This window comes from Osmerus eperlanus, chromosome 25 (genome assembly GCF_963692335.1).
Source record: "Osmerus eperlanus chromosome 25, fOsmEpe2.1, whole genome shotgun sequence".
NCBI classification, from domain to species: domain Eukaryota; kingdom Metazoa; phylum Chordata; class Actinopteri; order Osmeriformes; family Osmeridae; genus Osmerus; species Osmerus eperlanus.
Window position 1 is genome coordinate 612,411 of NC_085042.1, and position 15,817 is coordinate 628,227.

The 15,817-nt window shown below is 43.9% G+C and overlaps 1 protein-coding gene and 2 non-coding genes across 3 annotated transcripts; all 3 read left to right on the plus strand.

Moving 5' to 3' along the window:
* The first annotated feature begins 110 nt into the window (after nucleotides 1-110).
* Nucleotides 111-182, plus strand: trnaq-uug (transfer RNA glutamine (anticodon UUG)). The gene has a single exon. It is a non-coding gene; the product is annotated as a tRNA-Gln (tRNA).
* Nucleotides 183-805: 623 nt separating this feature from the next.
* trnaq-uug (transfer RNA glutamine (anticodon UUG)) lies at nucleotides 806-877 on the plus strand. The gene has a single exon. It is a non-coding gene; the product is annotated as a tRNA-Gln (tRNA).
* Nucleotides 878-9,354: 8,477 nt separating this feature from the next.
* On the plus strand, nucleotides 9,355-10,942 carry adra2b (adrenoceptor alpha 2B). The gene is given in 2 exon segments (XM_062451629.1): nucleotides 9,355-10,256; nucleotides 10,258-10,942. Coding segments are annotated over 2 exon segments (1,587 nt in total).
* Nucleotides 10,943-15,817: the final 4,875 nt, after the last annotated feature.

Sequence of the window (15,817 nt, forward strand, 5' to 3'; positions counted from 1 at the left end):
GCTTCTCAGTCAGCCCCGCCCATGGACCCGCCCTTTGCCCCTCCACCACTTTGCCCTCTCGTCCAAATATGGTCGCTTTCGATATTATCTTTTGATAACCTGCAAGTAGGGGTTCCATGGTGTAATGGTCAGCACTCTGGACTTTGAATCCAGTAATCCGAGTTCAAATCTCGGTGGAACCTACAGGCAAAGTCCGCGACTCAAAATACAGCCAATGGAGAAGTCCACAATGCCTTATTGTGTCGTTAGCTAGATTCCCTTCTTATCAGTGTCCTGGTGGTCCATCTGAAAATAATGTCATAATTAAGTAGATATTAAACCTTAAAGATCGGTATATTTGGGGGCGTGGCTGGCTTGATTGACAGGTCCAGTCTGGAGTGATTGACAGCCCGTTTGGACAAAGGGGGTCTTCTCCATGGAAGCTAACAATGTTTGCAGCGACTTTGAGCGGTTTACTAGCCAGGGGCATAGTGGCAAGTAGAGAAAGGCTGTTAGCGAGGTGGCTTCTCAGTCAGCCCCGCCCATGGACCCGCCCTTTGCCCCTCCACCACTTTGCCCTCTCGTCCAAATATGGTCGCTTTCGATATTATCTGCCCGTTTGGACAAAGGGGGTCTTCTCCATGGAAGCTAACAATGTTTGCAGTGACTTTGAGCGGTTTACTAGCCAGGGGCATAGTGGCGAGTAGAGAAAGGCTGTTAGCGAGGTGGCTTCTCAGTCAGACCCGCCCTTCACCCCTCCACCACTTTGCCCTCTCGTCCAAATATGGTCTCTTTCGATATTATCTTTTGATAATCTGCAAGCAGGGGTTCCATGGTGTAATGGTCAGCACTCTGGACTTTGAATCCAGTAATCCGAGTTCAAATTTCGGTGGAACCTACAGGCAAAGTCCGCGACTCAAAAAACAGCCAAAGCGGAAGTCCACAATGCCTTATGGTGTCGTTAGCTAGATTCCCTTCTTCTTATCAGTGTCCTGGTGGTCCATCTGAAAATAATTTCATAATTAAGTAGATATTAAACCTTAAAGATCGGTATATTTGGGGGCGTGGCTAGCTTGATTGACAGGTCCAGTCTGGAGTGATTGACAGCCCGTTTGGACAAAGGGGGTCTTCTCGATGGAAGCTAACAATGTTAGCGTGGTGGCTTCTCAGTCAGACCCGCCCTTCACCCCTCCACCACTTTGCCCTCTCGTCCAAATATGGTCGCTATAGACATGGAACGCACTCGGGCCCAAAGTTGGAGGACACAGCAGGGGTAAAACGGGCACAAATAGGGGCTTACATGAGTTACGACTACTTCACCTGTTGTCCGTTCTACTGTACCACTGTACTGATCTCTGAGACCCTTTAAGGAAACGATTCTGTGCATTCTATGTTTGACCATGTCCAGCTACTGTATTTAAGCACGTCATGAGAGACAGAGTCTTCACTCATGCTCATCATTTTGTCATGAACTGATTGTTAATTTAGCACGAGCTGCTCGGATCACACCAAGTCAACCCTTTTACATTGTCGTGCCTCCTTCCGGCCTGCCTTCTGACAGGAAATTCATCTAACAGTCAGGAATATTTCCATCACCTAAAAGTGTCTTATACATAAAAATGCAAGTTAAAGAAATATTAATATAAGTAGTAAGAATCTGCAGTTTCTGAAACAAAGGAGCAGCTGAGATGAGCGACTGTGATCCTGTGGCAATCCTAACAAAAGGAGGACCAACATTTTTTGCAAAGAAGTAGTACTTGCCCAGACTATATTACAATATGAAAGATAAGGAAAAATTAAACTGTAATATAGAATAAGGAGACAGTTTGCAGAGACAAGGTGTCTACCCTCCGTATGATTCCAACAGATTTGTTTATTTTTCTACTACAGTTTTTCTCGATTGGTTACACACATTTTCTGAAAGCATACCTCATCCTCTCAGAACTCTACACACAAATCAAAAAACACACACACAATGGGCAAAACCCCTCACTTTTCCTGCAAAATTAAACTTTAAATTTAAAACAATGTTATTTAATCTCAAAATTTTATTTTGTTTTCAAATGACACACACAAACCATCATATGAATAGACATTTATAAGAACCATTTGAACACTGATGTGCTCAATGGAAAACACTTCTTCATTCATCATAGTGATTTAGGCCTTTTTTTGTTCAGTGTTACACTTACTACAGACAGTACATACATCAGTGTGTTGAAAAATATTTGAGAATATTGTTTTTATACTCAGAACACACAAATACACGGTAACAAATACATTTCTTACCCCCTTCTTCCAAATATATTTAATTTTATTACAGTTTTTCTCAATTGTTTACACACAAATACTGGTACTTGAGACACAATGACCACAACATGTAACTCATGCACCAACCCCATGAACCAATTGCAAGCACAAGCACAATTCCTGCTTTACACTCAATTTGCAGTTCTAACACACACTTTTTTCAAAACACTACACACAATTCTCTGCATTTGGCACAATTTTCATGAAGAAAATCTTTTGTTTTCACAAAGAACACACTGCCATTCAAATACGCACACTGACTCATCGCATGGGCAAACACCTGTCACACAGTTTTACAATTAGCAATCAGAGCTTTAGAATAAAAGGGCAACAGGTGACCTTTTCTGTTTTTGATCAATGGATGCCAACATTGGAAACAGAGGCAGAGGAGTGAGAGTAAGAGAAGGAGGACAGGGAGGACGAGGAAGGCCAAGGACCATAATCTCTGATGAGATCCGAGCCGCTTTGGTGGACCATGTAGTCAACCATGGTCTAACAATGAGGGAGGCTCGGCAAAGCGTACAGCCAAATTTGAGCAGGTACACTGTAGCATCCATCATCGGGACTTTCCGAAATGAGAATAGGTAAGAAATCTACTCTCACTACAAAATTGCAGTAGGCCTACTGCATATCAATACAGTACTCAATGATTACAGTAGTACAGTATTGCCTGTGGACTGTTCTGTAGGACTGTAAAAATAAAGTATGTTTCAAGTATTTGGAAAATGTATTCCTACTTTGTATTCCTACACAGTATTTACAGTATTTTACTATTTGTTTGGCAGAACTGAAAGATTACCAACACAAGGTGGTCGGGAACGCCTTCTGTCTCCTGAACAGGAAACTGAAATCATGAACATGGTCCTAGAAAATAACGCCATAACATTACGGCAAATACAAAGAAAAACTAGAGAGGGTACAATTTCTGGGGAAATTGTAGGGTGTGCTTGCTTGCGTCGGTTGCACAGGGGTCCGTTTTTTAATGACATTATTATGTTTAATGACATAACACAGATTTAAAAGCATTTTTTTTTGCTGCTCATTTACAACTGAAAATACGAGTGAAGTGTAGAATGAAATAGATGTCTTCTCATTTCCCCTGCAAGAGGCAGCCTCATCGTTGAATAAAAACGAATACATTTGGCAGACCGGTGTAAAAATTGACCTAATCTCTATGACTTAAACGTCATTTTAAGTTGTTCCCTTCTCGTGATATTTTCATGCATTTAGCCTACTCATTGCATTCATTCATTAATAAAGAACCCCCTTTGAAGATTATTCTACGACGTTACCGGCAGTATAAGATGGAATCGCGATTCAAACAGTACCATTTGCTAACTGAAAATATGCCCCCCAAAACGTAAATAAGCTTGACATTTATTTAGTGGAAAATCGCTCATTCATAAAAAGCTCGCTGGTAGCGATCATTGTCAGTAACAACGCAAAATGCGATATAGCCCTGTGTGGGGAAGCTGCCCCGGTAAATTGTACTACTACGGTACAGTACTAGACTACTGCTGTGTTCGTCTTGGTACAGTAGCGATTGCGTTGGTTGAAATGGATTTAACGTTCTGTTGTACGGTTTAGGCTGAAATTAATTATTTTCATGAACAGATTGACAAAGTTTAGGCTGTGGCAATGAAGTTCAGGTTAGTAGTCAGATAGTTTCACCTATTGAAAGACTTGATTTAAGTAAGGGGAGTGCCGAACATGTTCTGTCGCCGTTTGACTTCCTAAACAGCTGTGTAGATGTTTTTGTAGTGTGTCTCGCGTAGGCTACAGCGTTTCACTTTCAGTGAGCAACACTGGTTTGAAACCACAGGTAATGATAATTTCACCCACAAATCGTTTACTTGTAATGTAATGTCATAATAAATCCTACAACGAAAATGTATTTGTGAGGAATGTTTATTTTAACGATTGAAAACAGATGCATCATAGACCACTGTAGTATGTGTTGCCCGGGCAACACAGGCTAATGTCATGATGCTAATACTTCAGTGACATAGTAGACTACTGTTTCCGAAAGTAGATGTACTTCCTTAATAAAATCAGCTTATATTGTACATTACACGTCACAATTGTGTGTCATATCACAAAGTAAAATTAGTAAATAGTTATCACCCTGGCCTCTTTGCTTGTGGCGTTTCTGCAGCTGCCTTGCAGTAAAGCAGTTAGCTTAGCTATCTCCCAGAAGTTAACGAGCTGCTAAACTAATGTTCTGCTAGAGGTAGTCACGCGAGTTTTCGTGACGTAAGTAGCGTCATTGACTCTGGCTAGCAACTTAGCCACCGTTAGCTTCACTTTTCGCCACAAAAACTTAATTTCAATATGTTTACTCCAACTTAAACTTTCATCAATAATAATTCCTAAAAATATTGTAGATGACACTTGAAGCATCTCAAGAGATTACATTTTAATTTTAGCCAAATCCTTCGAGTAAGATTTTTTGCCACTGAAAATAATAAAATTTGATTTTTTGATATTCAAAGATTGCTTATTTACAGTTGTTCCACAATTGTTAACACACAAAAAGCAAAAATTTGGCACAATTTTCACAACCTTCACTTCATGTACCGATTGCTCGACCGAATTTGGCACTACTTCACAATCCCTTATCGCATTAGACTCTGACTTGCCTTGTTTACACACTGATGTCAATTACACATCACCTTGTTGTCAAAACACTACACACAATGTTCAGTTGTTGCACACACACCTACAACACACAACTATTCAAATCTCTAAACACTCAGGTCTGGTAAGCAATTTACAATCAGGACTGCAGCATAAAAAGGGCCTTGGGCCTCTGGTTTTGTTTGGTGAACAATGGAGAACTTAGAACATATTGACAACCACAGAAGGAGAGGGGTAAGAGTGAGAGGAGGAAGAGGAGGACAAGAAGGAGGGGGACAAGGGGGAGGAGGAGTAGCAGGTATAGGAGTAGGAGGACAGAGAGAAGGAAGAGGAGAAGGAAGAGGAGGAGGAAGAGTAGGGAGTCAGGTGGCTGAGCGGTTCGGGAATCAGGCTAGTAATCTGAAGGTTGCCAGTTCGATTCCCGGACGTGCCAAATGACGCTGTGTCCTTGGGCAAGGCACTTCACCCTACTTGCCTCGGGGGAATGTCCCTGTACTTACTGTAAGTCGCTCTGGATAAGAGCGTCTGCTAAATGATTAAATGTAAATGTTAAATGTAAATGTAAGAGTAAGAGGAGGACAGAGATGAAGAGGAGGACAAGGTTGAGGAGGAGAAGGAGGAGGACAAGGAGGAGGAAGAGGAGAAGGACAAGGACAAGAAGAAGGAGGAGGAGGAGGAAGAAGGAGAACGGTCATCTCTAATGAGATTCGGGCCACTGTGGTAGACCATGTGCTCAACCATGGTTTGAGCATTAGGGAGGCTGGCCAGAGGGTCCAACCAAATCTCAGCCACTTCACAGTTGCTGCCATCATTAGTTCAATCAGGAGAGACCTGGTATGAGTAAGTGATGTTTATTACAGAATGATAATTGTACTACAATGTTTGGAGCTTAGACCCCATGGGGAATAATAGATCAGAGGGCGCCTGCCCAACATCCGAGAATAATCCCCCACGGAGTCCAGACACTGGTGGCGGTGGCGGCAGCCGACGACCAACAAGTCGAACACAGAGACAGGAACCGGGTGGCGACGGGGAGGTGGAGGGTCGCGCACTTGATAGCCTGGACAAACTACACGGGGAGAGAATCTTATTTAAAGGCACGATCATGTGATTCTTCAACAGCGTTAATTGATAGACGGGAGCGATAATCGAACTGAACCATATGACAGCCCAACATAGGAAAGAGGGAAAGAAGAGCGTTCTTAGTGGGGGGAGTTAGAAGTGAAACATTGTCGAAGATGCCCGAGTGCAGGGAGCGGTCTTGCCTGACTGAACTTGCGCTATGCTTCATAACCTTCAGGATAGAGAACAGGTACGAAATCTATTTGCCTTGTGTACTGTAATACTGCATATCCATAGAATACAGTGTGCTCAGAGTATTTGTATTTTTCAGGACTGAAAGAGAACCACACCGTGGAGGAAGAACAGACACTTTCACAGCCGAACATTTTATTACAGTTTTTCACAATTGCTCAAACACATTTCTTGAAACAGTCACCCATTTTCTCAAAACTGTAAACACAAAACCTCATCTTCAAGCACTATTTACAAAACCTCTGAATCCTCTTGCAAAATGAAACTTTCGCCTCAAAACAGTTTTACCTGTGCTCAAAATCCACACTGCTCTCACATCATAAACAAAGTGATCAAAATTATACACTATCAAGTAGTCAGGTGGCTGAGCGGTTAGAGAATCAGGGTAGGAAACAGAAGGTCGCTGGTTCGATTCCCGGCCATGCCACATGATGTTGTGTCCTTGGGCAAGGCACTTCACCCTACTTGCCTCGGGGGATTGTCCCTGTACTTCACTGTAAGTCGCTCTGGATAAGAGCGTCTGGTAAATGTAGTCAGTGAACAATACACAAAAAAATTGAAAACACATTGTTCAAAACATAGTTCTCAGGGAGAAGTACATTTTTACGTAATCTCAAAACAAATTTAATATTTATCCGTCATTGTCTTTTGATGAATGAAAACATGTTCTATCATAGTAGCTCAATTTATCAGAAATTACTACTCTGCTTTGCTCTTTGCAATTGTTCTTGTTCTTTCTCCTCCTCGTACCCCTATACAGTACTGTACTCTGCATCTCACTACTCACAACTCACTCTTGTTCTTTGTTGATATGAACCTGCAACCAGCCATTGTTTCCATTTATTCCTGCCTGTGAGAAGTGTGAAAAAATTCAATCTTTCAAGGGGATTTTCTCTGCTCGTTGATTTCAGGCTTACCAACATTCAACTAAGCATATCTTCTCCAAATATTTGTTGTCCTAATATATTTAAATGTCTGACAAATCATTTGATTACAATCTGTACTTTCATAATCTGTAAATAACAGATAATTGACCTTGACCTATTTCAGGAGCAAAATACCAGCACCTCTCACACACAATACACGCATACACATGCACACAACCACACACAATTACTTTCTCATTCTGGAATTAAAATGTATAACATATTGTATTAATTTAGCAAACTTGCATTCAAAGCAACATAATGGGGGATTTGAACCTGCAAATTTTGATCTGCAGTCAAATGTCCTACTCCTCAGCAAAAACCCATTTCTACAAAAATGTGATGATTAAAATGTGCTTTCCACAAGGGGGCAGAATTTGTCGTTAAAGCAGCAGATCATATGGAATCTAAATGTGTTACATAATCTAACCTTAGCCGAACATGATCTAGCCGTAAGAACAAATAATTGAACTCTAACCCAACATTATTCATTCCTAACCTTAAAACAACATGATATAACCAACATGATATAATTTTAACACTAATCCAACATGGATTAACCCTAACCCAACAGGATTCAATCCAAACCCTAATTGAACACCATCTAACCCTAACTCAACATGATCTAACTATAACCAAACATGATCTAACCCTAAATAAACATGATCTAACCCTCGTCCAACATGATTTACTGTAACCCACCATGATCTAAAGTCGTGAGTGAATGGATAGATTATTCTAAATGGTGGGAGAGTAAGTGGTTTTCTGACAGTGAAATTATAGATGCAGAAAGTTAAATAACACACACAATGGTTAAAGATGAGGATGATGACAATCACTTCTCCTCCCTCACTCTCAACTCCCCTCCTATCCTCTCCTCCCCCCTCGTCCTCCCCTCTTATACCTTCTCTGCCCATATCTTTCTTTCCTCTCTTCCCCCCTCTCCTCCTTTCCGTTCTCTACTCTCCAGGATAAATGTGTTTCAATCCCTCTCTATATTACCGGAGTTTATTGACAAGAACAAGGTATATACTTGCCATGAAACATACGGCAGGCTTCACATTAAAGAGAGATGCAACGACAACACAGACAGGACAGAAAGAGAGAGATAGAGCGAGCTAGAGAGAGAGATGTCCAGGATCCAATGACGCCCGCACTGACATCACTAGGCGCAAAGGAGAAGAGGAGAGGAAAAGCGCTTAGGTTAATAGGCTGATGCTCGTGGTCCGGCTCATGCACAAGATGTGCGGTGGTTATGTATTGAACTTTTAAGAGATACTACTTAAACGTAGCGCTAGAGAAGAATTGGCGAGAGTGGGAAAGACTGATCGAGGGTCCTCGAGCTCCAACATGACTACACATGAAGAACTCAACTCAGACTCCTCCGATTCTTACGTCTGTAAAACCGTCAACCGGACTAACCGAGGATCCTGGTATTCGCTCAAGAAGCCTATAAAAGGGCTGCCTGTGGCAGTAGTCCTGTGTCCTGCCTCCTGACTTCAGAGAGCAACGTTTGCAGCAGTTAAAAACAACAAACAAACAAAAAAGTATACATTTGAAGCACACATCGTTGGACGGCCCATGCAACTTCTCCAAGGACAAGATAAGAACATTTTATAAATCTCTGAACTTTTAGCCAACTATAGCGTTGGTGAAGTACAGTGGCTGTATGTTCGTTGGTCTGCACAGATGGAACTTTTGGGAGCAAGATAGCAAGTCCTTTATGTAAACAAATCACTTTAAATCTATTTATAAGTAAATGAAAAGAGAGGTGTTGTGCACCAGGAGCTCTTTTGGAAATATAAAAGTAAGGCGCATTCCCGACACAGGACGCACAGACGGCGCGCACATTTTCCCACCTAAAACGGGCAGACTGCTCGTTAGTTTCTCACAATCTCGCCTGTGTGGCCATGTATTAATCTTAAATTAGATTCGTTTTTTGTGTCTAGTGAACGGGAACATCCAAAAAGAGAGATGGTGAACTGCGATAATAGAATTAGATGTTCAAGAATTAACAGAACTGTATTTTATTAACAACCGATCTTTTCAATTAAACGTTTTAAAATGATTGACGGCAAGGATTTTTGGGGAAATTGTTTTCTATAACATTTAAAGAAAGCAACCAAACTGACTTAATTGTGTTGAGTACCTTCTTTCTTCTGAAAGCCAACTGAAGGGGAGAGCAGTTATGTCGTTGCCTGTGGACGAAAGTTGTTCCATCGGACTGGACGGATGGAACAGCAGCACTCAGGCAGACGGGTCTCTGCCTTGCAACCAGAGCCTCAAGCTGGCGCCTTACTCCCACGAGGCCACAGCAGCCTTTGCCACAGCTATCACTCTCATGGTCGTCTTCACTATAGTGGGCAATATCCTGGTCATCATGGCGGTGCTGACCAGCCGGTCTCTCCGAGGGCCACAGAACCTGTTCCTAGTGTCTCTAGCTGCGGCGGACATCCTTGTAGCCACCCTCATCATCCCATTCTCTCTGGCCAATGAGCTGCTGGGATATTGGTACTTCAAGTCTCTGTGGTGTGAGATCTACCTGGCACTGGACGTTCTCTTCTGCACCTCTTCCATCGTCCACCTGTGTGCCATCTCTCTGGACCGCTACCTGTCCATCTCCCGTGTCACCTATGGCCGTCAGCGCACGCCCACGCGCATCAAGGCGGCCATTGTGGTGGTGTGGCTGATCTCGTCCATCATCTCCTTCCCTCCTCTCCTCTCTCTCAACAAGAGTGAGGTAGGGGCTGAGGGCAGCGAGAAAGGACCCCAGTGCCAGCTGAACGACGAGCGCTGGTACATCCTGTACTCCACCATCGGCTCATTCTTCGCGCCCTGCCTCATCATGATCCTGGTGTACATGAGGATCTACCAGATCGCCAAGCAGAGGACGCGCTGCCCACCAGGCGAGCCCCGGAAGGATGGCCTTGCCACACCCAGCCAGACTCCCTGCCAGGTTCAAGCCAACGGGGTGAAGGCGGGAGACAGCACACCATCGACACAGCAGAAAACCTCCAATGCCAGACCCCCCACCCTGGCAGTCACCCTTTCTCCCTCTTCCATCAAACTGGAGAGAGAATCCCCTTCTTCCCCTCCCCCCCCCCCCCCCTACCCCCAACAATCTCCACCCACTTTCTCCTTCTCTAGGTCCCACGCCCACCACCATATCCCCTCATTCCTCCCCCCTCACCCCTTCTCCCTCCATCACACCCCCTCTCTCCACACCTACCAAACCCAAAGAGAGGGGGGGTAAGAAGGGCAAGCGTCGAGGGGGCAAGAAGGCTGACAATAACAACGACACCTCCAGTTCAGACAGTGACCCGGAGCCTGGGCAGAGAGGGGGTCGAGGGGCCAGTGGGGTGGGGTCACCCATGGGGGGGGGCATCCACTCCCCCGCCACCTTGCAGCGCTATCGGGACATGATCGCGACCTCCAAGGGATCCAGGCTGGTGGTGGGGCGAAGGTCCAAGCCCGAAACCAACCCAAGTGCTGCCCGGCGTAAGGCCATGGTGAACCGGGAGAAGAGGTTCACGTTTGTGCTGGCGGTGGTGATTGGCGTGTTCGTGGTGTGCTGGTTCCCCTTCTTCTTCTCCTACTCACTGCAGGCGGTGTGTCCTCAAGCTTGTGCTCTCCCAGAGCCCCTTTTCAAGTTCTTCTTCTGGATTGGCTACTGCAACTCCTGTCTCAACCCTGTCATCTACACCATATTCAACAAGGACTTCCGGAAGGCCTTCAAGAAAATTATTTGTCAGAACAGCAAGGGGACCTTCTTCTAGAGTGGATGCTCCATAAGCAGCCCCTCTCCCTACCCCAGTACTCCCCTCTCTGTTTCAGGAGAGGGCCTTAAATGAGATCTAAACATCTGTTTTTCCAGCCGTATAAACTGAGATATAAAGAAAAGTAAAGTATTCTTTGTAGACTATGTTCTTTTGGTTTCATTATGGAATCCAGAACATTCATACTTCTTGAATAGTGCATTCCTAGGTCTCATCCCTGTTACATTCAGCACTGTGGTAGAAGCCAGCCAGTTCCACACAGAAAATGTGGCCGGCAGTTCAACAAAGACACTTTCTAGAACAACGCTGTGCCAGTAAAATGTTGACGTGTCATGTGAAGAGTTTTAGGCAAACAGGAGAGGACTCCCAGACACCTCCCAGAAGCTGAGAGGAACAGAGGTAGAATAAAATATTGTTCTTAGTGGCAGAGGGAGAGAGAAAAAGAGAAGGAGGTAGAGAGAGAAAGGGAGGGAGAGACAGAGAGAGATCTGTCCTGTTATCACAAGCACATCCAGATATCTGTTAGCTCAAGGCAGCACAGCAGACCACAAGGAAGGCACCTGACTGAGTCTTGTTAGGGTCTGACTTACCCTATCCTGCTCAGCCCACTGTCAGCCTGGCCAGCCCTACTCCACCCTGGCTTGCCCCACTCAACCCCTGCTAGCCCTACCCCCCTGGCCAGCCCTACCTCATCCTGGCCAGCCACATACTGGCTAGGTCCACCCCAACAGGCTCAACTTGTATTGCTCACTGTTTGATCCACATGAGAGGGAATGGATGAGGAGTGGAGGAGGAGAGACAGAACTACAAACCTTTTCTGAGAGACTCTTATGTGGGAGCATGCGGGAGCATAGACAACAGTTTGGGGGGGGGGGGTCAATACCTTCAGCAGCACCCTCAGCTAGACATGGACAGTGGACTTATCTCAACACTGACAAGACCCTTCCTTTCCCCACTCTCACAACTCTTTTTTTCAGCACGGCAGGAAATACACACAGTAAACTGATCTGGACTATCAACGTCTGTATTTCAAAGAAATTCTTCAGCCACAAGCACTGTGGGGGCACATACACAAGAAATGCAGATCAGCTGTATACTTTGGGAGTCAGGATGAAGCAGCCAGTAGGATGGGCTCTCAGCACAAAACTGACGCCTTGCTGCAACATTGCCTGTGCTCTACACGCTCCAGTACAGATGTGAAAAGGAATCTGATTTAAAAATGAACAATTAATTCCTGTTTCCGTGGTTTGGGGCTTTATAATGAACACTGTACACAGCCAATAGCAAGCCATAGGACCTGATTCCCGGACCCATGAGCAAGGGGGACCTGGACTAATCGGGTTCTAGTTCTAATGGACCTGGACTGAGCTGGGTTCTGATGGTCATAGAGGACCCGATTGTGGATCTCTCTCTGGTGGACCTGGACTGAGTCTGGTTATAATGGGCCTCAATGATGGGTTCAAGTTGGATTGGTTGTGGTGGACCTGGACTGAGATTGGTTCTAGTTGACTGAGTCTGGTCTGACTGAGTCTGGTCAAATCAGAAACTGGACTGAGTGAGCAAATTTGAAACAAGCAGGACGTCCTGTTTCTAATGTCTGACATGACTGTTAATGACTGTCTTTTTAGGAACACATGAATGTGTTTTATTGTATGTGTGGTTAAAGGGGAGGATTCACCAAGGTTACAGCACAGCAGTGGGTTTGTGTGTGTGTGTGTGTCGGCTGTCTCCACACAGAACTACTGCCTTAGAAAGTGGTCTGGTATGATGGGGCTGTGGGGAAAGCAAGCTACAGACATAGACCAAGGGATGCAGTAAGAGTGTGTGTGACAGTGTGTAATAGAATGTGTGAGAGAGAGAGTGTGGAATGTTCTGCACAAGCCTTTTGAGTACTCTATGGCAGGGGTTCTCAAACATTTCAGCCCACGACCCCTAAAATAATGGTGCCAGTGTCTCGCGACCCCCGCATCCACGGAGGTAGTTTACGTATACGTGGGAGTAAAAATAGGCCCTGGACTTTGATCCACCACAGCTAACCTGCTAATGCATGCACATTCTGAGTTTGATGTGATGCTAGTTCGGGAGTTTGATAGTTAATGCGAGCGCCATATTTTTTGTCATTTATTTGAGCGCAAAATATTTTTTGAGCTTTATGTAAAATAAACATAGCTGTTTTTCAATTGGTAAAACCTTGTCTAGTGAAGGTGATGTCTTTTTGTCTCTTAATTTTTCAGCCCCACCCTTACGTTTCTTAGCCTGGTTTTCCATCGTTATTCTTCTCCCAGTGCTCCCGATGGCCAGTCCGCTACTGCGTGGCTGTGCCGCGGTGGTGGATTTTCAAGTCATATTATTTTAAATTCTCGTGCTGTCAGGGGGTGCTGCAACACCCTCAGCACCCCTAGTTCCCGCGGCCATGGGTATTCCCTCTCCACTGAAATCCAAAACTCAGCCAGTGTCTTGGCTGAGAACGCTGCCTTTAACGTTCGGTCGCTTGACAGTTCAACTAATGCGTCCTCCTGGTCGGACGTCAGATGGTTTGCAGTACAGTGAATGGAAAATCAAAAGGCTGATGGCTTTTTTATTTGCATGCATTCATTTAACTACTATTTTTAACTTGTTAACATTTTGGCTAAAATATGCTATTTCTAATTGTTTTAAAATGTTTCTTGATTTCTGGAAATCATCTTGCGACCCCCCCTTGCTGTCTCGCGACCCCCACTTTGAGAACCACTGCTCTATGGGACCAAAAACTGCTGACCTGTGTTTGTGGGAGTGTGCAAGAGAGTGTTTGAAGTTGTCTGTGTGAGAAGGTGAGAGTGTGTGTGTGTGAAGATGTGAGAGAACGCAGGAGGACGCTTGAGAGAGGACGCTGGCGTGGCTTCGCCGCTTCTCTAACCGAAATCCTAATTCCTTTGCAGTTAGCACTTTGAGATTTGTTTCAAAGTTAAAGTGCGTTACAAATAAAATCCATTATTATTATTAGAGTTTTTTCCAATTGCTTAAGCACAATTTTAAAAACAGGGCTCACTTTGTCAAAACACAACACAACACACGATTCACACAACTAGACACACAAGTAGCAGAACACCTCCAATCTTTTGCCAAATCAAACACTTCATTCAAAACTATACAATCATGTATAAAAACCCATTTCTGTCACCGTATGCCACACACATGGTTCATAAAATTGGACTGTTTGAACCAGTTACACACTGTTGTGCAAAATATAAAACACTTTTACATTAACTATTATTTTCTAATGATATAACCTGCTTGATTTTGTCAGAGATATTGTTACAGTAGAGTATGCACAAGTACATGAATATGTTGAACAAACACAACACACAAGACCAGTACTGCACACTGCTGAAAATATTTACTGTATTTCTCCACATTGTCTACGTAAAGGTTGCATTCTGTGCAGAAAATCAGAACACATTTCAAATTGAATACTGTATAGTAGGCTACATACTGTAAACACAGCAAATACATTTGTGGAGATGAATGAAAGTATACAGCAAATGAAATACAGTAAATTGTTTCAATCATGGACTGCAGTAAGTGGGTACCAAAAAAGTACTGGTGTAGTGCATATAGTAGGCTACATTTTACTGTACTGTACTGTAGACAGTAGAGAAAAGTAGTTGTCACTTGTGCTCTTGTCAAAATGTCCAAATTACTGTTGCAATAGTACATCTGCTGAGGTTGGACTGAACTCTCTGTCCAGCCTCTCTCAATGTTGCCCCATGGTTCACAACATGGTCAACCAATGTTGTTCAAATTTCATTAGATACTGTCAATTTGGCCCTATTCTTCCACGTCCTCCAGGTCTACCTCTCCCTCTCCCTACCACTCTTCCTCCACGGGCTCCCCGTCTCATCCTCCATCTCCCTCTTCCTGCAACATTGCTTTCCATTTTTGATGAGGACAGGTACACTGACCTGTTGCCTTTTTATAGTGCTTACCTGATTGGTATTCTTACAATTATGCACTTTAGTGCTTGTACACCTGACGGCCAGTGGCGGCTGGGAAGCCCCTGCAGCCCCCGCAAGGCGGGGGGGCCCCCACGCCCTAAGGGCCCCCCCTGCATATCAAAAAACAGACTAATGGCCTATATAAAAAAAAAATATATATATAAAAAAACAAGGAAAACACTTTGAGGGCGCTCATTGAGAGCCCCAAGTTTCAACTGCCAGGTAAAGGAATTCCGTAATGTAGGCAACGTAACAGATCTTTATCCACTTCCATGGGCTAAATAGTCTCAAAATCCCTGAATCTGGCAACAATGGCTTTTGCGTATCTTACGTGCCTTTTGCGCCATTACGCCTATTGAACACGCACATTTAAAAAATGCTAATCATTTTTTATTTATTTTTTTAGTTATTTTTAGTTATTTAGTTATTAATCATTACGTTTTGCTAGTAGGGTTAGGGTTAGAGACATGAGTAAAAGAAAATATGCAAGCGGTGCTCAAAAGCGCAGCAATAAACTGTTGTCTGAACAAACTCGAACAAAACACCCGAAGATTACACACTTATTTAGACCAGCCAGAGAGGTCATCTCCACAGACGAAACACTACCGCAGCCGCAGGTAGCTAGCAGCAGCACGTCTTCACCAGCAACCAACAATAAATATACTTGCTTAGCCTACTTATTGGCAAGAATAAATGTTTTCCTTTCCTCCATTGATTGTGTGTTATTTTGGCGATGCTATCCTTGGTGCTGAACTATCAGAAGGCAAGCGCTGTCTTTGGTTTTGAACAACGACAAATGTGTGGCGGCCTGCGGAAACCCTTCACATCGTGAACATTTGGGTATTTTGGGTATTATACATATTTGGAAACTACAAACTTTCCTGAATACAAATCTGTTTAA